Source organism: Mesitornis unicolor, unplaced genomic scaffold (assembly GCF_000695765.1).
Source record: "Mesitornis unicolor isolate BGI_N332 unplaced genomic scaffold, ASM69576v1 scaffold16314, whole genome shotgun sequence".
In the NCBI taxonomy this organism is placed as follows: domain Eukaryota; kingdom Metazoa; phylum Chordata; class Aves; order Mesitornithiformes; family Mesitornithidae; genus Mesitornis; species Mesitornis unicolor.
This window is the reverse complement of record NW_010180991.1, coordinates 102,159-121,524: the sequence shown is the minus strand read 5'-3', so window position 1 is coordinate 121,524 and position 19,366 is coordinate 102,159. Positions and strand designations below refer to the sequence as shown.

Genomic DNA, 19,366 nt, shown 5'->3' with positions numbered 1-19,366 from the left:
AACTGTGAGGGACATTTTTCATATATGGATGAGGGCATGAAAAGATGTGTTCAAATGTCATTCCAGGTCTGTCATACCGGAAAGGCCTTACTTGGTCCCGTTCACAAGACTATAATGAAGTGCTCTACCTACGTCCACTGGACCTGCGGAGTGCATTAGGTGTAGTAAATTGTACCCAGGAACTGGATAAGACGTATGTACACAGTATTTCTAACCCTTAGGTTGTATGAATTGTGTCCATAATATATAGAATTTATTGCATGTGGATTTAGACTTGCATTTCTGGACTATAATTAATTTAGGATTTTATATATTCCCTTCCTTCCATTACTTCTCAGTTTGAACATCCTGTACATGCTGTACTGGCATACACAGCTGAGTGAGGGTTTGGGGTTTTGTTTTGTTTTAAATTTGTACTTTTGACAACTCTGCCCTCAGTTTCATTGTTTCTGTGAATTAGATTTCAATTAGCCCTCTGCCATCCAGCTTTGCCTGGGATGCTTTGCTAGCATCATATTAGAGTGGAGACTGCTAATGATTTTATTAAAGATGAGTTGTAATTTACAGAGATTACTTAATTGTTTTGTCTTCATTAAATAGTGGGATTTTTTCAGGAGAAAATACATAGACTTCAAAGCGAGCATATCTGGAAAAATTTACCTAGAGGAAAGATGTTCTTTAGATGTTTCTCCATTGTTCTGGCAGCAAGTAATTTTTGTCATTGAGTCATGCTTGTTACTGTCCTCCTCAGATGTACATGATTAGTTTACAGTATATTTCATTAAGGCCAAAAAATAAAGGCTTCCCTATCAAGCTGGATTTAGCTGCATGGGTGGAAGAAAAAAATCATTGCTATTTAAGTGCTAAATGATATTCAAAGATAAAGATTTTGCTTAGAGTTTAATGCTTTCTTAAGACTAGAATACTTGTGGAGAAAATGAAGAATTAGAAGATCGGTACATTTGCAAAATAACAAATTGTAAGCAAAGGTACTGAGGTACTGAAGTTATATACCTTTCTGATAGCAAACTTTTTTTTGTGCTCTGTCAGGTTGCTGACAGAGATTTCTTCTGCCTGGGATGGATGCCAGAAGTACTTCTATCGGTCCCTTGCACGCCACTCTAGGCTTCAGACAGCATTGTTAGCACCTGCCAAGGTAAAAACACCAAAGTAAAAATAAAATTCCTCTTCTGTTCAGTTTATTTTAGCAACTTGGAGTGAAATTTTCCCCTAGAAATGTGAGATAACGCTATGTTCTGTAATATGATACAAAATAAGGTATTTTGGGACCAATCATGAATTGCAGCATTTTAAAACTTGTTGTTTTATGACAAACAGTATCAATGTAGTGAACTAAGTTAATGATCTGTTCGATGTTACAGTATCTTTCATCCCAACAGATCCCAGATTGCTTCCTTTTGTTCATGAAGGAAACTCTCAACATGCTGAATCAAACCTTGTTTGGGAAACAAGATTATTGGTGCTCATGAAAAAAATCAGTTGAGATTTATAGTTGGGCATTTCTGGAGCCTGTGTCTAACACAAAAAGTGCTGATATATTTCCTTGCTTAAAAACTGGTCTAAAATCGTAGAAGGAACAAATGAGCTCTGCCAAATCAGTAACCACTTTTCCAGTATTCCAGGAAAAAGGGATCTCTGTCAGATGCTCTTTCTCTCTCACTGTGCTTCACCCCTCATTTTACAGCATGATCTCATCAAAGGTCACAGCTGATGATGGCCATAGGTAATGGGACATAGCTGTGATCAGTTTTGCTCTGTGCTGTGAGCATTTATTCTGAGCTTTAAAATGGGACCCCTCCTAATGAAAGGAGTGGAAGTAATTGTCAATAAATTTGGTAAAATGAATTGTGGAAGTGGTTTTAGCAATGGTTGCGAATGTAAAAATTTAGGCTGGTATCTCTTCAGATTTTAATAATTTATTTTAAGATAGCTTTACTCTTGGAACTGAATTCCTGGTAGGAATCACTGCAGTGGAGTGCAATCTAATATGACTTGTTGCAGAAGCTACTTGAAAATCAAATTTGTATGCAGGATATATGGAAGATGCAGAAAAATGAAGGAGAAACTGTAATAACTGTAACTTTTTTGTATGCATTTTAAGACTTGTTTGATTAAACCATTACCTTTCAGTCAGCCCAGTGAAGGAGGCACAGAGAACACTGTTGTCTGCTTATTCATCTAACTGTTCCCTCCTGCTTTTTCTGTGTCTGTTTTCCTTAGGATATTGGACTAGGTAGCATTGAACGATGCAAAGGGTTCACTGCACACCTCATGCAGGTGCTCGTCAGACAGAGACGATCTCTTACCGCATTGACAGAACAGTGGATCTTACTGAGGTATTTTGCATTTTCCAACACTTACATGGTTGGCAAGGGGTTTGACAGTAAGCAATTCAGTTCAAAAAAGATAGAAAACAAGGTAGAAGAAAATAAAATTCTTCCCTCTATTTCCCCATTTCTCTTCTACCCTCTGCTAAGCCTAAATAGAAAAGACTTTTAAAAGGAGGGCAAGAGGGGAGGGCAATAAAAGGGGTTAGGTATTGTTTATCATGTTATTGGAGCCAATATTTTGGAATCAAAATAATTTGGGAAAACAAGTTAGGCATACGTGAAGACCACAAAATCATTACTGTAGTTAATTACAGAGTTAAACCTATAGATTGTTAAATGTCTGTCATTTGGTATTGGCTGAAGTAAATTTTGGCTATGTTCAAGTTGTTGGTTTGATCTGGAGCAAATAAATTATCTGGATGGCACTTTGAGGCAAGATTTTAAAAATCTCAACAGCTTACTAAGGAGAGTTCTAGAAATGTGGAGATACTAGATCTTGTGTCAAAGCTGTAAAAGGAGAAGTGTATAAGAATCCTTTCTTACTTGATTGCTCCACTCCTCAGTTTCACTGCAAACTCCCCTGTTCTTGCTCATCACTAGCGTGATAAAATCTATAAAACTTTCTGGAGTCAGGTCAGGAGCTATTTCCTTTGTAGAGGGATGGAAATCTAGACAGGAGATTACTGGTGCAAAATCTATATTAATCCTAGGAAATTTGGAAAAACAAACAAAAAGAACCCCAACAAAACAAAAGCCCAAAATACAAACTCCTCAACTTTACAGTTGCAGATATAGTAATACTTCTGAGACACTCACCTGTGTTGCTGTGACTTTCACTGCAAATCAGATTAATCATTTGTTACGGGCTGTTACACAGCACTTTAGAGAATGAAGGTGTGTTAGAATCTAATTTGTTTTTATACTGGAGGAAAATAAACAATATTTGAGTATCAGGCCAAGAGTTTAAGGATTGTTTGAGAAGATGGTGTAGATTCTGAGAAATATCACAAAGCCCTGTTTTCAGGACAATTCGATTACATGCAATGGAGAGAAATTCATTCATTAAACAAAACCTTTTTTAAAAGAACACTATCATTTTAGTTCTTCCAAAAAAGTTTGACTTGCACTGAATCAATATTATCAAAATCTTTTATGAATTTAGTCTGAAGGTTGAGCTTTTAAAAGGGAAGTCTAACACAAAACTCAGTGACTGTAACTTTTCCTCCTTTCTTTTTAACCAGGAACCTCCTGAGCTGTATACAAGAGATAGATTCAAGGTTGACTGCTGACAGAGAATATAATGTAGCATTTCCTCCTCAAGACAGTATTCAACGCTGGACTGACAAACTGCAGCAGCTTTCCATGCAGTGCATGATGGTTCTCGAGGAGCTGTCTTGGTTTGTACAGTGCTGCCCAAAAGAAGAGTTAATGAAGTGCAGCGACAGTGAAAGGACAGATGTCAAAACAAACACTTCTCAGAGTTCAGGACCTGAAATGAGAAATGTTTTTACAGGAATACCTGACCTAATTCCTTCAGAGCTAAAATACTTGTCTCCAGTAACCATCGAGCAACTGCCTCCTGGATGCAGGATGCGAAATAAGGATCAGTTATGGCTGCAGGTAACTGCACAACTGACTGCAATGCTGGTAAATGTGAAGGCAATGAAAGCAGAAGTGGACAAAATAAGACAACAGTCGTGTGAGACCTTATTTTATTCCTGGTGAGTTCTACACGTGCATGAAATAGAATCTCTAAGTTTTATGTTCACATAAGATGTATGAAGTCATCTTTAAAATGTTTGCCTATGTATATCTTGAAAAGAGTGTTCAGGTGCTCCTGAAGCTAGTTTCCATTCATTTTTCTTGCAAAATGCAGTGCCTGGCTTTTTAAACAAATGCATGTGATTTCTCCTACTCCCCTGACAAGTCAGGAAAAAAATTGGTCCATCTCAGCTTCTCAGTTTCTTTGGTTTCCTGGGATTTCATCCCCATAGCTCTGTAGTTAATGAGGTAAATTTCACATGTCAATTTAATGAAGATTTTTTTTTTTAAAGGAAATCTGTAGCCTATTTAGTAATAATAATCTTTGTTTTCTCTCCGCTTCAAACAGTGTAAGTGGTATATCTGCTTGTTGTCAAACTTCTTATTTAAAAAGCTCAAGATAGAGATCAGCTGCCTCCTCCTCATCTGTGCCCCTTGAAAAGATTTAATCTTGAATTGAACTGTGTGCTTTTCTTTCAGTATGGTGTTTTAATGGTATTTCTTGTTGCAGGAGAGATTTTGAAGTTTGCACATCAGCTATGAGTTGTTTGCTGGAAGTCTCAGCTCAGTTACAAGGGATAGAGTCCCTGTTTCTTCCAAATGAGGAAGGCAGGCAAGCTGCAAACCAGATGGCCCTAATCAAGAGCCTGAAGTATATACAGGAAGAAGTTAATAATACATCTGCAGACTTCACAGCCTGGAGAACACAGCTTCTTGCTACCATGTCAAATTGCAGTGGTAAGGACAATATTCTGCTGGTTTTGTAATTTAGATAAAGATATAAGAATTAATTAGTCTGGTTATTGCAGAGCCATGTCCATGTTTATTAGGATATCCAGAAAAAGTTGCAAAATTTAGTCCAGACTTAATTTGTACAATAATATCTTTTTCCCCCTTAGTCACTGTTGATGACAGATCCTACACTATAGTTGTAGGCTGGGATTAGCAAGGAGATTTTAGTAGAACTATGTAGTAAAAATTGCATAGTGCTTATCATACCCCTTGAACAGGAAAACATGGTAGCCTGTAATTTAATGTATTTCTATGTAAAACTGCCTGTGTTATGGTTCAAAAGGAAATCAATGGTCAGATGAAGACTTTGTGGAGCACTTCTCAGCAAAAGTGGAGGCTGTTATCCATGCTGTTCTGTATGCTATCCAGTGTCTGGTAGAGAGAAAACAGGAGGATGGAAGAGAGGAAGAAAAATGTCCAGAGGAAAATGGTAATTTTGTTACTTTACTTAAGGGGGAGGAGGAGAGTTTAAACTATGCAGGCCTGGAAGTTCCTCAAGCTGTGTGTCTAGTGAAGGTACCAATACATAAGGAAATTGGCATTTTAATAGACACTATTTAAATAGGATGGATAATTCCAGATTGTTTTCTATAACAATTTTTAAATGTCTGACTTGATTTCCGTATTTTTTGTGTATTTCAAACAAAGAAGATGCAGCCTCATTTGATGTGATTAAAGCAGGACATATAACTAAGCTTTTGGATGAAGATCTCTCTGCTGATTTGGATTCTTTGCACATGCAAAAAGCAATTTTAGCTGTTTCAGAACTCCTGGAGAACCTGAAATCTTATGGTGAAGATTACACTTCAGATAAACATAAGGTAAAACTGTTCTCAAGAGTTTTTGGGCTTAGAGGGTCTCAAATAGATTAGAAATTGTGAACTTTGGTGGTTAAAAGTGCATTGCTTCTTGTTGTCCAATACCTTAGAACAAGAAGCATGTGAGAATTATGGCCAAATATAGGTTCTTGCTGTAGTGCAAAAGCCAGATGTTTCTTTAGTAAGAGAAAAGTTTGTTTTTGTGAAAATCTAGAAAAAGCTCTGGAAACATTAGAAATTGTTTTTAAACTTGCCTACTGATGTTTCTGGTTTGAGCATCTGTTTTCAGCCTCTGTCATCAGTGAGGTGCATCTCCGTGTGTACACAGTCACGTCTGACAGCTGTTCTTTGGTCTTAACTGCAGTTCTTCAACCAGTCCTGCTATTTGCTGGTGCGTCTGAAGCCCATGCTCTGCAAGTACTCAGACCTCATCCTGTTCTACCTCACTGTTTCACTGGCATCTCACAGGAGCACTGGAAAACTGCTTTCTGTTCTAACTAGCATTTTTACAGAGCTTGCCCAAAAGGTAAGTTACTAGAAAGAACAGCAGATACATAGTAAGCATATATTTAATGCATACAAAAGTCTTATGTAGAAACTAAGCTGAAAGATTTACTTGCTACCACAGAAAGTTTTCAGTTTCTGTTTGCTTCTGTAGGGGTTTTGTCTGCCTAAAGAATTACTTGAAGATGAAGCTGGAGAGGGAGCAACACAGTTTCACGATTACGAGGACGGTGGCATCGGAGAAGGAGAAGGCAAGAAGGATGTGAGCGACAAAATAGAAAGTGAAGACCAGGCAAGTGTTTAGGGTTGTTCTTGTTTCATTCAAGCAAAACTGAAAAAGCCCATGAAGTCCATATTGTGGATGTTTCAGGTAAAAGAAATCTGAAGTTACTTCCAGTCTCCTATTTAGGTTGGCTTTTACCTTTGTATATAAACTTCTAAAAATATTGTTGTGGTGCTTTAATATATAGTCAAGATCCATTGTAATCTTTGGCTTTACCAATAATTCAGATAGAAGACAGTTTTCAAAAAGGTGAAGAGAAGGAGAAAGAGGATCAAGATTCTAAACCAGACATTGAAGGAGAAGACAATGCAATTGAAATGTCAGAAGACTTTGAAGGAAAAATGCATGATGGAGAACAGGAGGAAAAAGGTTTGGTCCTTCCGCTATGGCAGACTTATAAGAAATGTTACAGATGAGTCCAATAATGGTTGATACTTTCATGTAATGGATATACTGAAGAGTCAGCGTTCAGCAATGGTGTAGTGCCATGTGTACGAGTACCAAGAAGTACTAATACAAATGCTAAGAAGTGTACAAAAAATAATCCCTTCTTTTACTGTGATGGTTTTGGAATGAAGGGATATGATTCTCCCTTCCTGCTTTGAGCTAACCTATAGATGCGTTTTACAATTAGTCCCTGACTTTGCAGAGCTGTTGAAGATCAACAAAATACTCGAGAATTTGGCTGTAGTTAGCAATAGCTTCATCAGTCACATTTTGAAGTTAAGTTTTAAGCAATGAAAAGAATTTATCTTTTTAAATGGAAAAAATAGTGACATTTGATAGATTGATTCAAGTGGCTACTCACCCAAAAAGTAGCAGTTCTTTACTTCAAAGGGTAACAGCTTGAACTTCTGAACCTAATGTGGCTTATAAATTATAGTAATGCTAATCTACCTTCAAATCTGATAAAATGTCAAAAATAAATTCATCTGCATAAGAAAACAAATTCCCAAACTAATGAACAGAAATGGACCTTCCCCCTACCAGTAATACCAAAATGTTTTGAAAATGGAGGACAGGGAGGATAAGGAAGAGAGAGTTTAAATAATCCAAGTTTTGCCCCTGGGGTTTGTTAGTCTAGGGGAGAGAATGCTGTGTGTGTCTGTATGTCCAAGAGAACACTGAACTGCATCATTAGGACCCTGCTTTTCTGGGTGTTAGTGCATGTGTGTCTCTTTCTGCATCAGTTAATGTCATCACCCTATGCAGTTAAGGTGCTAAGTATGACTGGTGCTGGTTTGTTTTTGAAGCTAACAAAAAGGTTCGCTCTGTCTCTTCTGTACTGAAACATATTCTGAACTGTGCACAGAAAATGATGAAAATTCAGATGAAGAGGAGGAGCTGGACAAGAAGATGGGAGATCTTGATAATGCTGAAGCGGATGACAAACTGGATGAGAGGCTCTGGGGGGATGAAGATGAAGATGATGATGAAGATGCTGGTAGTAAAACAGAAGAAACTGGACCAGGAATGGATGAGGTAAAAAGTATGGGAATAAGGGTATCAAAGGAATTAAACACTGTTAACTTGATGTGATCTAGACCATGAACTCCTTTGCCATAGCTCTTGGTCTTGGAAAGGGATAATTTGAGTGTATCACAAGTTTTATTTAGTATTGTCTTTTTAGGGTAGGAGATGATGTCTTTTCTCAGACTTTGAGAAGCAGGCAGCATAACTGAGTTCCTTTTGCATTTGTTGGTTAATAGGAGGATTCAGAGCTTGTTGCAAAAGATGACAATTTGGGCACAGGAAACAAGGATAATAAAAAGCAGCCTCCCAAGGATGAGGAAAAAGAGCAACAAGAGGAGGACAATGGAAACAAAGAGAAAATCCATGAGCAAATTGATGAGGTAAAAATGCTTTGGAATACATAGAGTATCTCGCTGTTAAACCATATTCTGTTGCTCATCTTGTGCTTCTGAGAATTGGAAAAGCTCTTCATTAAATAGTGAAGTGCACTGAAAAGTTAATTTCAGATTTAAAAGTGAACCGTGTTATATTCATTATATGTATATTTTCTGATCTATAATCAAGAAAGAATTTGCACAAACCTGAACTTGTAATGGCTGCCAGAACAGGCTTTACACTGAATTGTTGCTTTGATGGACAAAGCTTAAAAATTCTTGTTCTCTTGTGTTTAGCAACAAAAACACCTTAAGTCAGCGGGACTCATCCCAAAAATCAGTATACATTGTGCTTGAAGACTCTGCACAGCACTCAAGAGTGCATTTACCATCTGCAAAAGCGCGATTCTGTTCAGGATCTTTCAGCTAGGAAAATTTGATTCTGAACACAAAACTGCTGGTTTTAAGTACCACCAATTTATGTAAATCCATTTGCTGAAATTATTTTTTTCTGCTCTTTATACGTGAGGATGTGTACCACTGGAAATCTGTTTTTAACTTATAGGAATGTAATACTGTATCCAGTATTTCTGCGTCCCAGAGAAATCAATAGTATTCTCATCTTTGCCTTTCCTCCGCTCATTATGTACCTGTTATTCCCCTCCAACCCCCCATTCTTCTGCTGACAGCGTGAGTATGATGAGAACGAAGTAGATCCCTATCATGGTCAGCAAGAAAAGGAGCCTGAAATTGAACCTTTGGACCTTCCTGATAATTTGAACCTGGAGAACGATGAGAAGAGTGAGGAGGAGGAAGAAGATGAAGGTACTGCTGAAAATCTCTCTACAGCTTCCTAGATGAAAGCCAGATGGAAACAGGCAGGGAACAACCAGATAATGAGCTCTTTTTCTTTGTACAAAGAAGAGAGGTGGTGGAGGGGTTCTGTGTAACAAGAAGCTGCAAGTTCACTTCTGTGTATGAAAATACAATGTACCGAGTGCAGGCCAGATAAGAACTCAGGATCACAGCATTTTCTTTTTCTTCCCTTTCATGTATGCTGTGGACCAGACTTTCTTGTGTTATCCAAGTGATACACCCTAATTTATGCTAACAGCTCCGTATTTCATTATCCAGGTGCTTTTGTGATTTCAGTTTTTTCTATGGTATTTACAAGCATTTGTACTCAAAAGTCAACTGACCCTCAAGAATATTTTGTTAAAGGAAGTTAATGGAAATTCATTCTAGTGTTTTGTTAGTTAGATACCAATTATGACTTAAAGAAATTTTCTGCTATATAAAAATCATAGATTATCTCTATAGAATTCTAGTATTTTTAAGATTTTTTTTTTTTTATATAGGCTGGACAATTTTATTCCAAATGTCTGTAATCTTCTTTGTCTCTGTCATTCACTGAAAGTTTTGTATACCTTTCTGGTTTTTTTTAAATCCAGAAGAGAATGCTTTTGAAGTAGATGAGCAACCCGTTGATTTAAGTGAGGCAGAGAAGACAGAAGAACAAAATGAAGAGGATAGTGGTGAGGCAGAAAGAGATGCAGAACCAGCTGAAGAAGGCATTTCTGAAGATAAAGAAGAGAAAGAAGATGAAGGGGACAATGATGCTGATGATCAAGAAGAAAATGCAGGGAATGCTGAGGATGTAGCAGAAGAGGAGGAGGAAGAATCACAACAACCTGATGAGGAAAAAAATTATTCTGCTGAAGATAAGGGAATCTCTGCTGCTGACCAAGGTCTTCAACCTCAGGTAGAGTGTAATAAATAAAAGCCTGATTTTTTTTTTTTTAATTACTTTATTCAACACTTAAGAAATGGGTGTGTTTTATGGTGTTCTGAAACAAATTTGACATTCAGTAGGTGTAATGTTAGTGAGAATCTTTGTCAAGATAAAAGGTGTGCTTATGATTAAACTGGTATATTTGTCACCTGTATTCCTGTTACCTCCTTGGCCTTCTGTTTGCCAAGGTTTTTTAGAATGTCAAAATAAATTGATGTTATTTCAGGAAGAAGAGGGTAAAGATAATTCAGAGGCAGATGAACAGCTTCCTGAGCCTGAGGAAAGAATGGAGCATGAAACACAAGGGCAGACTGGGCAGGAAAACCTGCAGAGTGACAGTGCTGTTGAGCTGGCTGGAGAGGCTTCAGAAAGAGACCAGTCTAAAGAGGTAAATGACCTAGTTAAAATAGTCCTAGTTAAAAATGCTGTGAATGTGTTTTCAAGTTACAATCAAGGAACTGCTGCCATATTTTTAGGAATTGTCTAAGTCCATTTTTAGAACACCAGTTGTAGAGTCACTAAAAGAAATGAAGACAGTGTTTGATACCTTCACAGCAGTGAAAACTGCGTGGTAAGTTGAGGCCAATTGTTGAGCTGCAGAACTGTCTTGTCTACCCTCCACAAGAATGCTACTTGCAGTTGTGAGCTGTTTGTCATTCTCAACAGAAGGTAGCACGGCGTTGCAGTTTAACTTCTCAAACATGTATTCGACAGTTGCTAAATCCATTTCCAGTTACCATTGCTATTTTTTTGGTCTTTCAGGAATATGGAAGTGGAGCTTCAAGTGCAAATCAATCAGAGGGCCATGAATCCACACGCATGTCCCGGATGGCTTCTCAGAAGCAAAGCAGAAAAAATACCCAGGTTCATCTCTAGTTTTTATGATTATTTTTATTATTTTTATTTGAATATCTTAATATTAACCAGCAAATATGCAGGACTCAGTTTCTTTGTTAAAACTCTTGTTCTAATTGGTGTTTGGTTGCACCTCACTTGAAGTTCATGGTGTTAATTTGCTTTCTCAGAGTTTCAAGAGGAAACCTGGTCAGGCAGACAATGAGCGCTCGATGGGAGATCACAACGAACGCGTTCACAAGCGACTGAGAACCATAGAAACCAGCAGTGAAGCAAAGCAGGACATAACTCAGCCTAAACAAAACGTGGAGGAGGCTGATGCATTTGAACATATTAAACAAGGCTCCAAATGCTATGATGCACAGACATATGGTATGGTGGTATTTCTGGCTGTAAAGAGTTGTTGCAGAATCAAATCCTGCAGTGCTCCTATTCACTGTAGTTTTCCGAGTGCATTGTTTTAAAGTTATGTTTAATAATCCTTGCTTTGGTTTAAGATGTAGCCCCATTTCATTGCAGTAAGTGCTACTCTTTGTCAGTCAGGTTCAAATTAATAATAGTATATTTTTGAAAATACTGAATTGACTCTTAAAAATAATTCTTATTTTGAAGCTCAAACTGCTACCACACATGCAAAATATTTAGGATAACACAAAAGGTTCTTTATTTTGTATCAAATAAATTTGTCTCTTTAAAAATATTCCTCTAAATTTAGTTAAATTGCTTTTTTTTTTTTAAGTAACTAGTCTATTTTATTCATCAGGTTGTTGGGGCAATAGCTCATTGACACAACATGGCACAGCACAGTGAAAGATAAAACTGAGGTTTGAGACAGTAGCTCAGATCTCTTCTGCAGTTCAGGCTGCTTTTCCTTCCTCTTTCTCCTTAAGTCGTGTTGCCTTTTACAGATGTAGCTAGCAAGGAGCAGGAGAAACCTGTTATGCCTCTTGAAGAAAAGGAAGAAGGCAATTCTGAAGATGCCGCTATGGAAACAGAAATGCAGAACAATGAGGATCTCACAGCAGTAGACACAGAGGAGCTGAAGCCAGAAAAAAAGACGTCTACTGACACTAAAACTCCTGGTACATTAACTTAAAAAACATTCTAAATGTATGCTGATGTGCATCTTTAAATGTATGTGTAGGTATTTTTATTTGTGTGTAATGGATGTGTGTGTTTTGCAAGACTAAAACATCTGCTCTAATTGACTTTTCTGGAGCAGAATTCTTACTCCTCCCTAGTAACCAGCGTGAGCCTTTGCTAAATTGGTTGAGTGACAGAGGGGTTTGCTGCTTGCTTTCAAGTTAATGGTCTCTAATCTTTATCCGCTTCTTTGAAGAAGTAAAAGGCAAACCATTTCCCACTGTTGGACACAATGCCAGTTCACTCAATTAACAGGCACGCAGCATTGCGTTCCAGTGTCACTAGCATCCGTGCCACACAACTCAACTTTATTGTGTGTAACTTTTGAGAAAGCATCAAGAAGTTGAGGTGCTGGTCTGAACGACATCCAGTGAGGCAGCACCAGTGCCGCTGTCTCACTGCTCTCTTTCTTAAGTGAGAATGAAGCACAACTGAGCAACTGAACAGAAAATGGTTATTAAATGCAAATGGTTGGTAGATGAGAAGATAGGTCTGACTTAGCCACACAACCCACACAAGCAAAATAGGCTAGATATAAATAAATATTTCTTGCCAATTACAACAGAAGTATTTAATCTTGATGAATCTAAGTAAATGGCACTGAAGCTTGAAATTTTGAATGATTTTCTGCATATTTATCAGTTCCAGTGAGTTACGACGTTTTATATTCTTCCTATTCCTGGAATTGTTTGTTGTAAAATTTGTGCACTTCTCTTTAAAACAAACAAACAAACTCACTCTGTGTTGCACTACAAAGCATGTGAGACACTTTTTGTAAAGTGAATATACAGCATTGGTTCTTGTATTATGTGTGATCCACAAGGTTAGTAAAGAGTTTTGTGACTGCAGGACCAGGTGAAGCGGAGCCAGAGATTCAGACTTTGGACTCAGAGGATGTCAATGACTCTAACACAGAAAAGCTACCAAAGGTGACTGAAGAGAAGCCAGAGAGAAGCAAGGACTCGACCATACATACAGCCCATCAGTTTTTGACGGACACTCCCCAGGTATGATACCCAGTGCATCGTCTTACAACTACAGTAGTAGAAACTGTGTTTTATTTGACATGAACTAATGAAACTCTGTGAATGCGAAAGTTAGAGTTGCTTTCATTCAGACAACTCAGTAGCTTGCTGCTCTTTAGCAGAAAAGTAAAACATGACCAAGTGTTGCATATGCAGCTGCATGAAGACTTTAAAATTGCAATTCCTACTCATCTTCACTCTTCTTAAAGAAAAAAAAAAAGCTTTTGTTTTTCTACCTGTCAAGAACTGCTTTGCTCAGTTAAATCTGCTGATCAAATGCTTAGCTAGTGTGGAAAGCAATGAGCAAGGGTTTGTTTTTTCAGTGATGAGATAACCAGGTATCAAGGACCTTAAAATACTGTTGGGGACAAAGAATTCACCTCAGTAAATTCATCACAATGCATTACTTCCTCAGAAAAAGCTGATCTGCAAGTATTAGAGAACTTTTGTGAGCCTTTTATGAATGTCTTAATTAAACAAAGATTAGCATAGCCTAAACAATCCTAGAGCTTCATTGAACACTCAGTTTTCACATTTCACACACATTTCACTGCAGTTTCCCAGTGCAAACTGCTAGCTGTGAAAAGCACATTTTTATCATAAAGAGCTATGACATAGAAGCAGTTGATGGTGGATGACCAATTGATTAAGTAAGAATATTTTCAGTGTCTGTTCTTTAAACGTATTGACTTTTCATGCTTATAACAGTGTGTCTCTAGTACATACTTGGAAGGGCAGTCTTTTACTGTTTCTGTGCACCACACAGAAAGGACTGTGTGCCAGCTCTACCTGGTATTTCCACCTTAATGCCAAATAGCGCAGCTCTTTGGAAGAAGGCTGCTGAATCCAAGAGTGTCCTCCTGTTGTCAGAATAGTTAAGTGCCTTTGGTTTTTCAGTTGACATGCAGAACCTGAAACAGGAGAGGGAGCTCTTGCAGCACCAGTTAAAGAGGAAGGGAGAAACGCTGCTGGGAAGTTCTCATCTTTCAGCAAAAGGGAGAGGGAAGCAGCCCCCGCTCCTCCATGTACATTCTTCCTCCTTCATTAAACCCACAGTAGGTGGCCAGAGGGGCTCCTGCTGCTGCTGGTTCCTGGGGAATGAGAAGTTACTGGTACTGTTGAGTGTGCATTCATAGGCTTATTTCTCTTAGTCTAGCAAACCCACAAGTTATGGGGTTCATAAGACCATATACTACTGTTTGTAACACTATATACTGCTGTTTGGCTAAACGATGGTTTTTACAAGTCAGGAGCACAATCAAAGTTGAAGTGTAATAAAGCTTGGATGTCCTTTAACAGAATGGCTTATCCAATGGCATTTGCTGGCAGGTAAAGAGGAAGGAGGCATTCAAACCTTGAAAGTGGTTTGAATGAAGCTTTAAAAAAAAAACTAATTAACTGAAGCATATATTTTGGAAGATACTAGATAAGTAATATTCATTGGATCTCCATTATGCTGTCATTAAAACTGGTCTTTGTCAAGAGAATTTGAATGAATTATCTTGAAGTTCTCTATTTGCTTATTTTCAGTGTCTGCATCATCGATGTTCCTAGCTTAGTTTTTATGTTGATTGTATCACATACACAGGTATTTGCAGGGAGGTATTTATTGTTCCTGCACATGGAAGCTATGAGAAATGGAGATTTAGAATCTTCATTAAAGTTTTTTTCAGGTATTTTTGTGTCTAAAAGAATAAGAATGCCTCCTACTTTTTTTAGAGTTTGCTGTAGTGTAGAGATCACCAGATGTGTGAACTTATTTTACTGTCTCATAAATCTCATAACTACACTTGTAGCACATCATTAGAGATCCTGAAGAACTAAGAAAGGAACTTGAAAGGCAGCTGGAAGCGTGGCAGACACAGCAGTCTGGAACTCCAGATGAGGTTTGTGACCTTGTTTTGGTATAAAACTTTCATAAGAATCCTTCCTTGTATTATTTCATCTTGTTTTACTGCTGAAGCATTGAGGAAGCCGAGCAGGCTGGATTCTAAATATTCAAAATTGCATTATTTAGATGCTGGTTTTATTGTTACAGTTAATATATTCTGAAAGAAAACCCCATTATTCTTAAAGCAGAATGGTGTGTTTCAGATCTCATTTTGAATGTGCTGTGTGCTGTTTGCAAAATGTTACTGTGCTGATAATAACTTCTAAAACTTGCATAGTTAGAAACATTTTTCTCAGCCCTGCCACGCTCCTTCCATTTTGAGTTGTCACCTGCAGTTAAGTGCTGGACACCACTTTCACAAAGTTATGATGTTTCAGTTGCAGTGGTGTAGTCTGAGCTAACCAACAGCAGAGCCAGAATCTGATACTTGCTCTGACTGCTCTAGTTGCCCTAGTTAGGAATGGCAAACCGTATTTGGAAGTCATTCTTGACTAAAATTGCCAGTATAGAGACTTGATAATTCGGCTGAATTATAATTAATATAAGTAATATTATTTTGGGTGGCTAACAGAGAATGCAGTAGACTTACAGCTTGCCTTGCTGTGATACCAGCTATCAGATGTTGGCTGTTAGAAGACTTTCTTGTATCAACAGCAGTGCCACAGTTGCTCTGTGCACTCCTAGAGGAATTGTCATTGCCCGTCACAGCTTTCTAGCAGCAAGACACCTCCTAAGTTGAATACAAATTGTCATCTTTGTAGAGTGCTCACAAGACACACTCTCAGTTTCAGCTGAGAGTTACCTACTGCCTCCCCCTTGGTACACTGAGGTTTGTTTTCTTCTTTTAGGCAGTGCTACCCAATTTTTTGGTTGGTTGTGGTTTTGTGTTTTCCCTTAACTCACTTTTATTTCCTTCTCTGATGTATGATGTTGTAGGAGAAGGAAGCAGCACAGTTGTGGCAGAGGTATTTAGTACTGACAGCTCCTCTGTCACAGCAGCTTTGTGAGCAGCTGAGACTCATACTGGAACCCACTCAGGCAGCCAAATTGAAGTAAGTTGGGTCTTTCTGTGGCTTCTAATTTCTTTAAGCTCCTCATTTTGGGGGACTTTAACTTCTGTACAACTGCAGCTCTATATTGTTCTTGTTTTATAGCAATTATTCCTATTTGCAAATGCATTAATTTTACTTCTGTATGGAAACACTAGGTTATTTTATGAAATGCAAATGTGATGGAGTAGTAGGTACCCTGAGGATACTGCCTCCTATTTTTTGTTCTGTGCAACAGGTGATCTAACCAACTTAAATCTGTGAAGTGCTGTTGAGTCAAGGATTATGTTAAATGTCAAGATGTTCTATGTTGTTTTAACATTAAGTGATGACTTTTTTAAGAGATCTAGACTTGTTTCAGACTGGAGGAGTCTAAATTCAAGGTCTTGTTTCCATTTCAGGTGGCTAGATTTAAGAACTTCATTTATAAACACTGAGTATCTATCTTGCATTAAAAATGTTAGATTTTTTTAATCTATACCTAAATATTCATATTTGAACTACTAATTTTACTATTTTTTAAGTTATATTTGACAAAATTTTATTATTTTGCTGCACGTGCTGCATAGGCCAGTATTTCCAGAATGATACAGATGAGATAATCTCTGTCATTGTGTCTTTCTCTTAACTCTTAGAGGCGACTACAGAACAGGAAAGAGACTGAACATGCGCAAAGTGATCCCATATATTGCCAGTCAGTTTCGAAAAGATAAGATCTGGTTGCGAAGGACCAAGCCCAGTAAACGCCAGTACCAGATCTGCTTGGCTATTGATGATTCCTCCAGTATGATCGACAATCACTCGAAACAGGTAAATTAAAGCCTTCTTAAAAGTATGAAGAAACTGCCCGTTGTGGATGAGTTTCGCACAGAACTGGTGGCTGTTGGAAATCCTGACTCTGGTGGTTCTGAAGCTGTTATTTTTTCTGGTCCACACACTTGAACTCTTCTCACTTCATGCCAAAGAGATTTGTTACTAAAAGTTCAGTGAAGGCTGAAAGGAGAGAAGTTACATTTGTCAGAGGTGTACATATCCACCAGAAGACTATTTTTTCTGTAGCCTACAAAAGGCCAAAACTTGCTTAGCTCTGTGGATCATTGGAGGATTAAATATCAGTTCATCATAGCTCATTTCTAGGGTTTTTATTTATTAAAAATAGTTTTCAGTTTTATTTTTCCTTCTAAACAGTTATTTCAATGAATATTTGAACGTATTCAATGAATATATGAATGTTTATTTCATTAGCCTGCCTGAAGTGGTATCTCTAAATCAATCAGCTGAAGCCCTGAAGTAGAACTAGTGTCTCTTTATTGCAGTTACTATCTTGCATAACTATATCAGGAAAAAGGATAGGAAGTCTCTTCATTCATTTTACTAGGTGATGAAAAAGAATTTCAGTGACATTCTTCGTATTTAATACTCAGCTGTGAGTAAAACTTGGAATATCCTATTTTTTATGTACCCTTTTTCTTTAATAGCTTGCATATGAATCCCTGGCCGTTATTGGAAATGCACTGACTCTTCTAGAAGTGGGACAAATTGCGGTGTGTAGGTGAGTTTATTTGCAATCTTGACTTTTCTTCAAGACTTCAGAGCAGAATTTAAGTACTGGTTTCACACTGTAATTTCTTCTTCTTTTCTGCAGCTTTGGAGAGACTGTTCAGCTGCTGCACCCGTTCCACGAGCAGTTCAGCGACCAGTCAGGGACACGGATACTGCGTCTCTGCAAATTTCAGCAGAAGAAAACAAAAATAGCCCAGGTACGTGAGAATGCCTCTAGGTCAATGGGTTTGCAAATCTTTTTCTTCTTCTAAGCATTCATCTTTCTCTGTATTGAGTCTTAAACAGTATTTTGGGTACAAGCCATCAATCCTACCCTTGTCTGTACACCAGTGCCAAATCCCATCAGAGTCTGTGGGAGCTCAGGAGGTTTTCAAGCCATGGATTTCACTGCAGTAGTAAGAGAAAGAGTTTTGTGTGTTTGTCAGGCTCTGAGTTTGTCAGACTTCACTTACTCCTGAAGAAAGTAACTTTCTATATTAGTACTTTCTAGACAGCTGCCAAGTTTTCTTCTTTTAGGAAGGTTTTTGCACTCACTCTTTAACTTTCCAGACTTGAATAAGATCTTCTGTTAATATTAAATGGAAAACGGGAGACCCAAATAGCTCAATGGTAATCTTATAAATGCCAAAATTGGGAGGACTTGACAGTCAGTGTCCTTAATTTTAATAGAGACTATGTAACTAGATACTTCCTTTGCAAGCTGAAGCCAAAAGTCAGTGCAGAAATAGGATGTAAATTTTTAATGATGCCATTAATCACTTCAACCGATTTACTGTAGCTTTGATGGGTTTGTTAGCATTGGAAAAATTTTAGTCGAGATTGAAAGCTTTTCTACAGATTCTCTAGTTCAAAAATACTAAATTTGAAGCAGGAGTTAATATATGAAAATGCCAAGGATCGTATCTGTGTACGTGGTCAGACTAAACTGTCTTGGCATTTAAAATACCAATATGTGTTCTTTAAAAAAGTTATCAATAATGAGTTCGTTGTTTTATTATGAGAACTTAATCTTCTTATTTGTTTCCTCTGCAGTTTCTAGAATCATCAGCAAATATGTTTGCTGCAGCACAGCAGTTGTCTCAAAATACAAATCCAGGTGAGCTTTATTTTGTGTAGCTGCTTGTTGCCATGGCAGCAGAACCCTCACTGCAGTCCCAAAGCCATGTCCTGCCAGAAAGACTCCCAGCACTGAGACATCACTTGTATTAGGGCTTTTGGTTTTGCTTTGTCAAGAGGAATGTTTGGTTGAAATTTAGCTCAAAACCCGCCTACTTAATATTTGTCAATAATTCACTAACTTAATCATAATTAAAAGGGCATGGCTGGCCTTCCTGCCTCCCTTCAGGTCATGCTTCCAGATCCTGTTAAAGGCTCTGCTCTTTGAGAGCTTGATTTCTGTAGGTATCCAGAAGCAGACTGTTCAGAGGAGGAGAAGTGTTTGCCTCCTACCTGCCTTTCACTGTGGTGTGAATTTAGGTCATGAGCTGCTTGAGTTTCACAGAAAAGCTGGCAGGCTTGTTATTTCATAGCTGACCCACAGTTTAGCCTAAAAGGCTGCTTTATGCGAGTTAAAAGCTTGTCATGGTGACACTCATATTTCAAAAAAGTTCTTGTTAAGTACTCCACAGTTATAATCCACAGCTGTTCTGCCACAGGGTGGCCAGTCTGTTGGGATACTCTGAGGGGCAGCAG

The 19,366-nt window shown here is 37.9% G+C and overlaps 1 protein-coding gene across 1 annotated transcript in view; it reads left to right on the top strand.

Annotated features, from left to right (window-relative positions):
* MDN1 (MDN1, midasin homolog (yeast)) overlaps nt 1–19,366 on the top strand; it is a gene marked incomplete at its 5' end in the record, with an annotated part of 89,492 nt that overhangs the window by 67,577 nt on the left and 2,549 nt on the right. Inside the window, 25 exons of the mRNA XM_010183284.1 lie at nt 67–193; nt 1,051–1,156; nt 2,242–2,357; nt 3,593–4,072; nt 4,624–4,850; nt 5,188–5,334; nt 5,553–5,725; nt 6,087–6,248; nt 6,381–6,518; nt 6,737–6,878; nt 7,822–7,991; nt 8,219–8,362; nt 9,046–9,181; nt 9,808–10,118; nt 10,375–10,536; nt 10,911–11,012; nt 11,174–11,375; nt 11,912–12,085; nt 12,996–13,153; nt 14,968–15,057; nt 15,999–16,114; nt 16,747–16,921; nt 17,590–17,663; nt 17,757–17,871; nt 18,707–18,770. Of these exons, the coding sequence (XP_010181586.1) occupies nt 67–193; nt 1,051–1,156; nt 2,242–2,357; nt 3,593–4,072; nt 4,624–4,850; nt 5,188–5,334; nt 5,553–5,725; nt 6,087–6,248; nt 6,381–6,518; nt 6,737–6,878; nt 7,822–7,991; nt 8,219–8,362; nt 9,046–9,181; nt 9,808–10,118; nt 10,375–10,536; nt 10,911–11,012; nt 11,174–11,375; nt 11,912–12,085; nt 12,996–13,153; nt 14,968–15,057; nt 15,999–16,114; nt 16,747–16,921; nt 17,590–17,663; nt 17,757–17,871; nt 18,707–18,770 (4,011 nt within the window). The remainder of the gene's footprint in view (nt 1–66; nt 194–1,050; nt 1,157–2,241; nt 2,358–3,592; nt 4,073–4,623; nt 4,851–5,187; nt 5,335–5,552; nt 5,726–6,086; nt 6,249–6,380; nt 6,519–6,736; nt 6,879–7,821; nt 7,992–8,218; nt 8,363–9,045; nt 9,182–9,807; nt 10,119–10,374; nt 10,537–10,910; nt 11,013–11,173; nt 11,376–11,911; nt 12,086–12,995; nt 13,154–14,967; nt 15,058–15,998; nt 16,115–16,746; nt 16,922–17,589; nt 17,664–17,756; nt 17,872–18,706; nt 18,771–19,366) is intronic.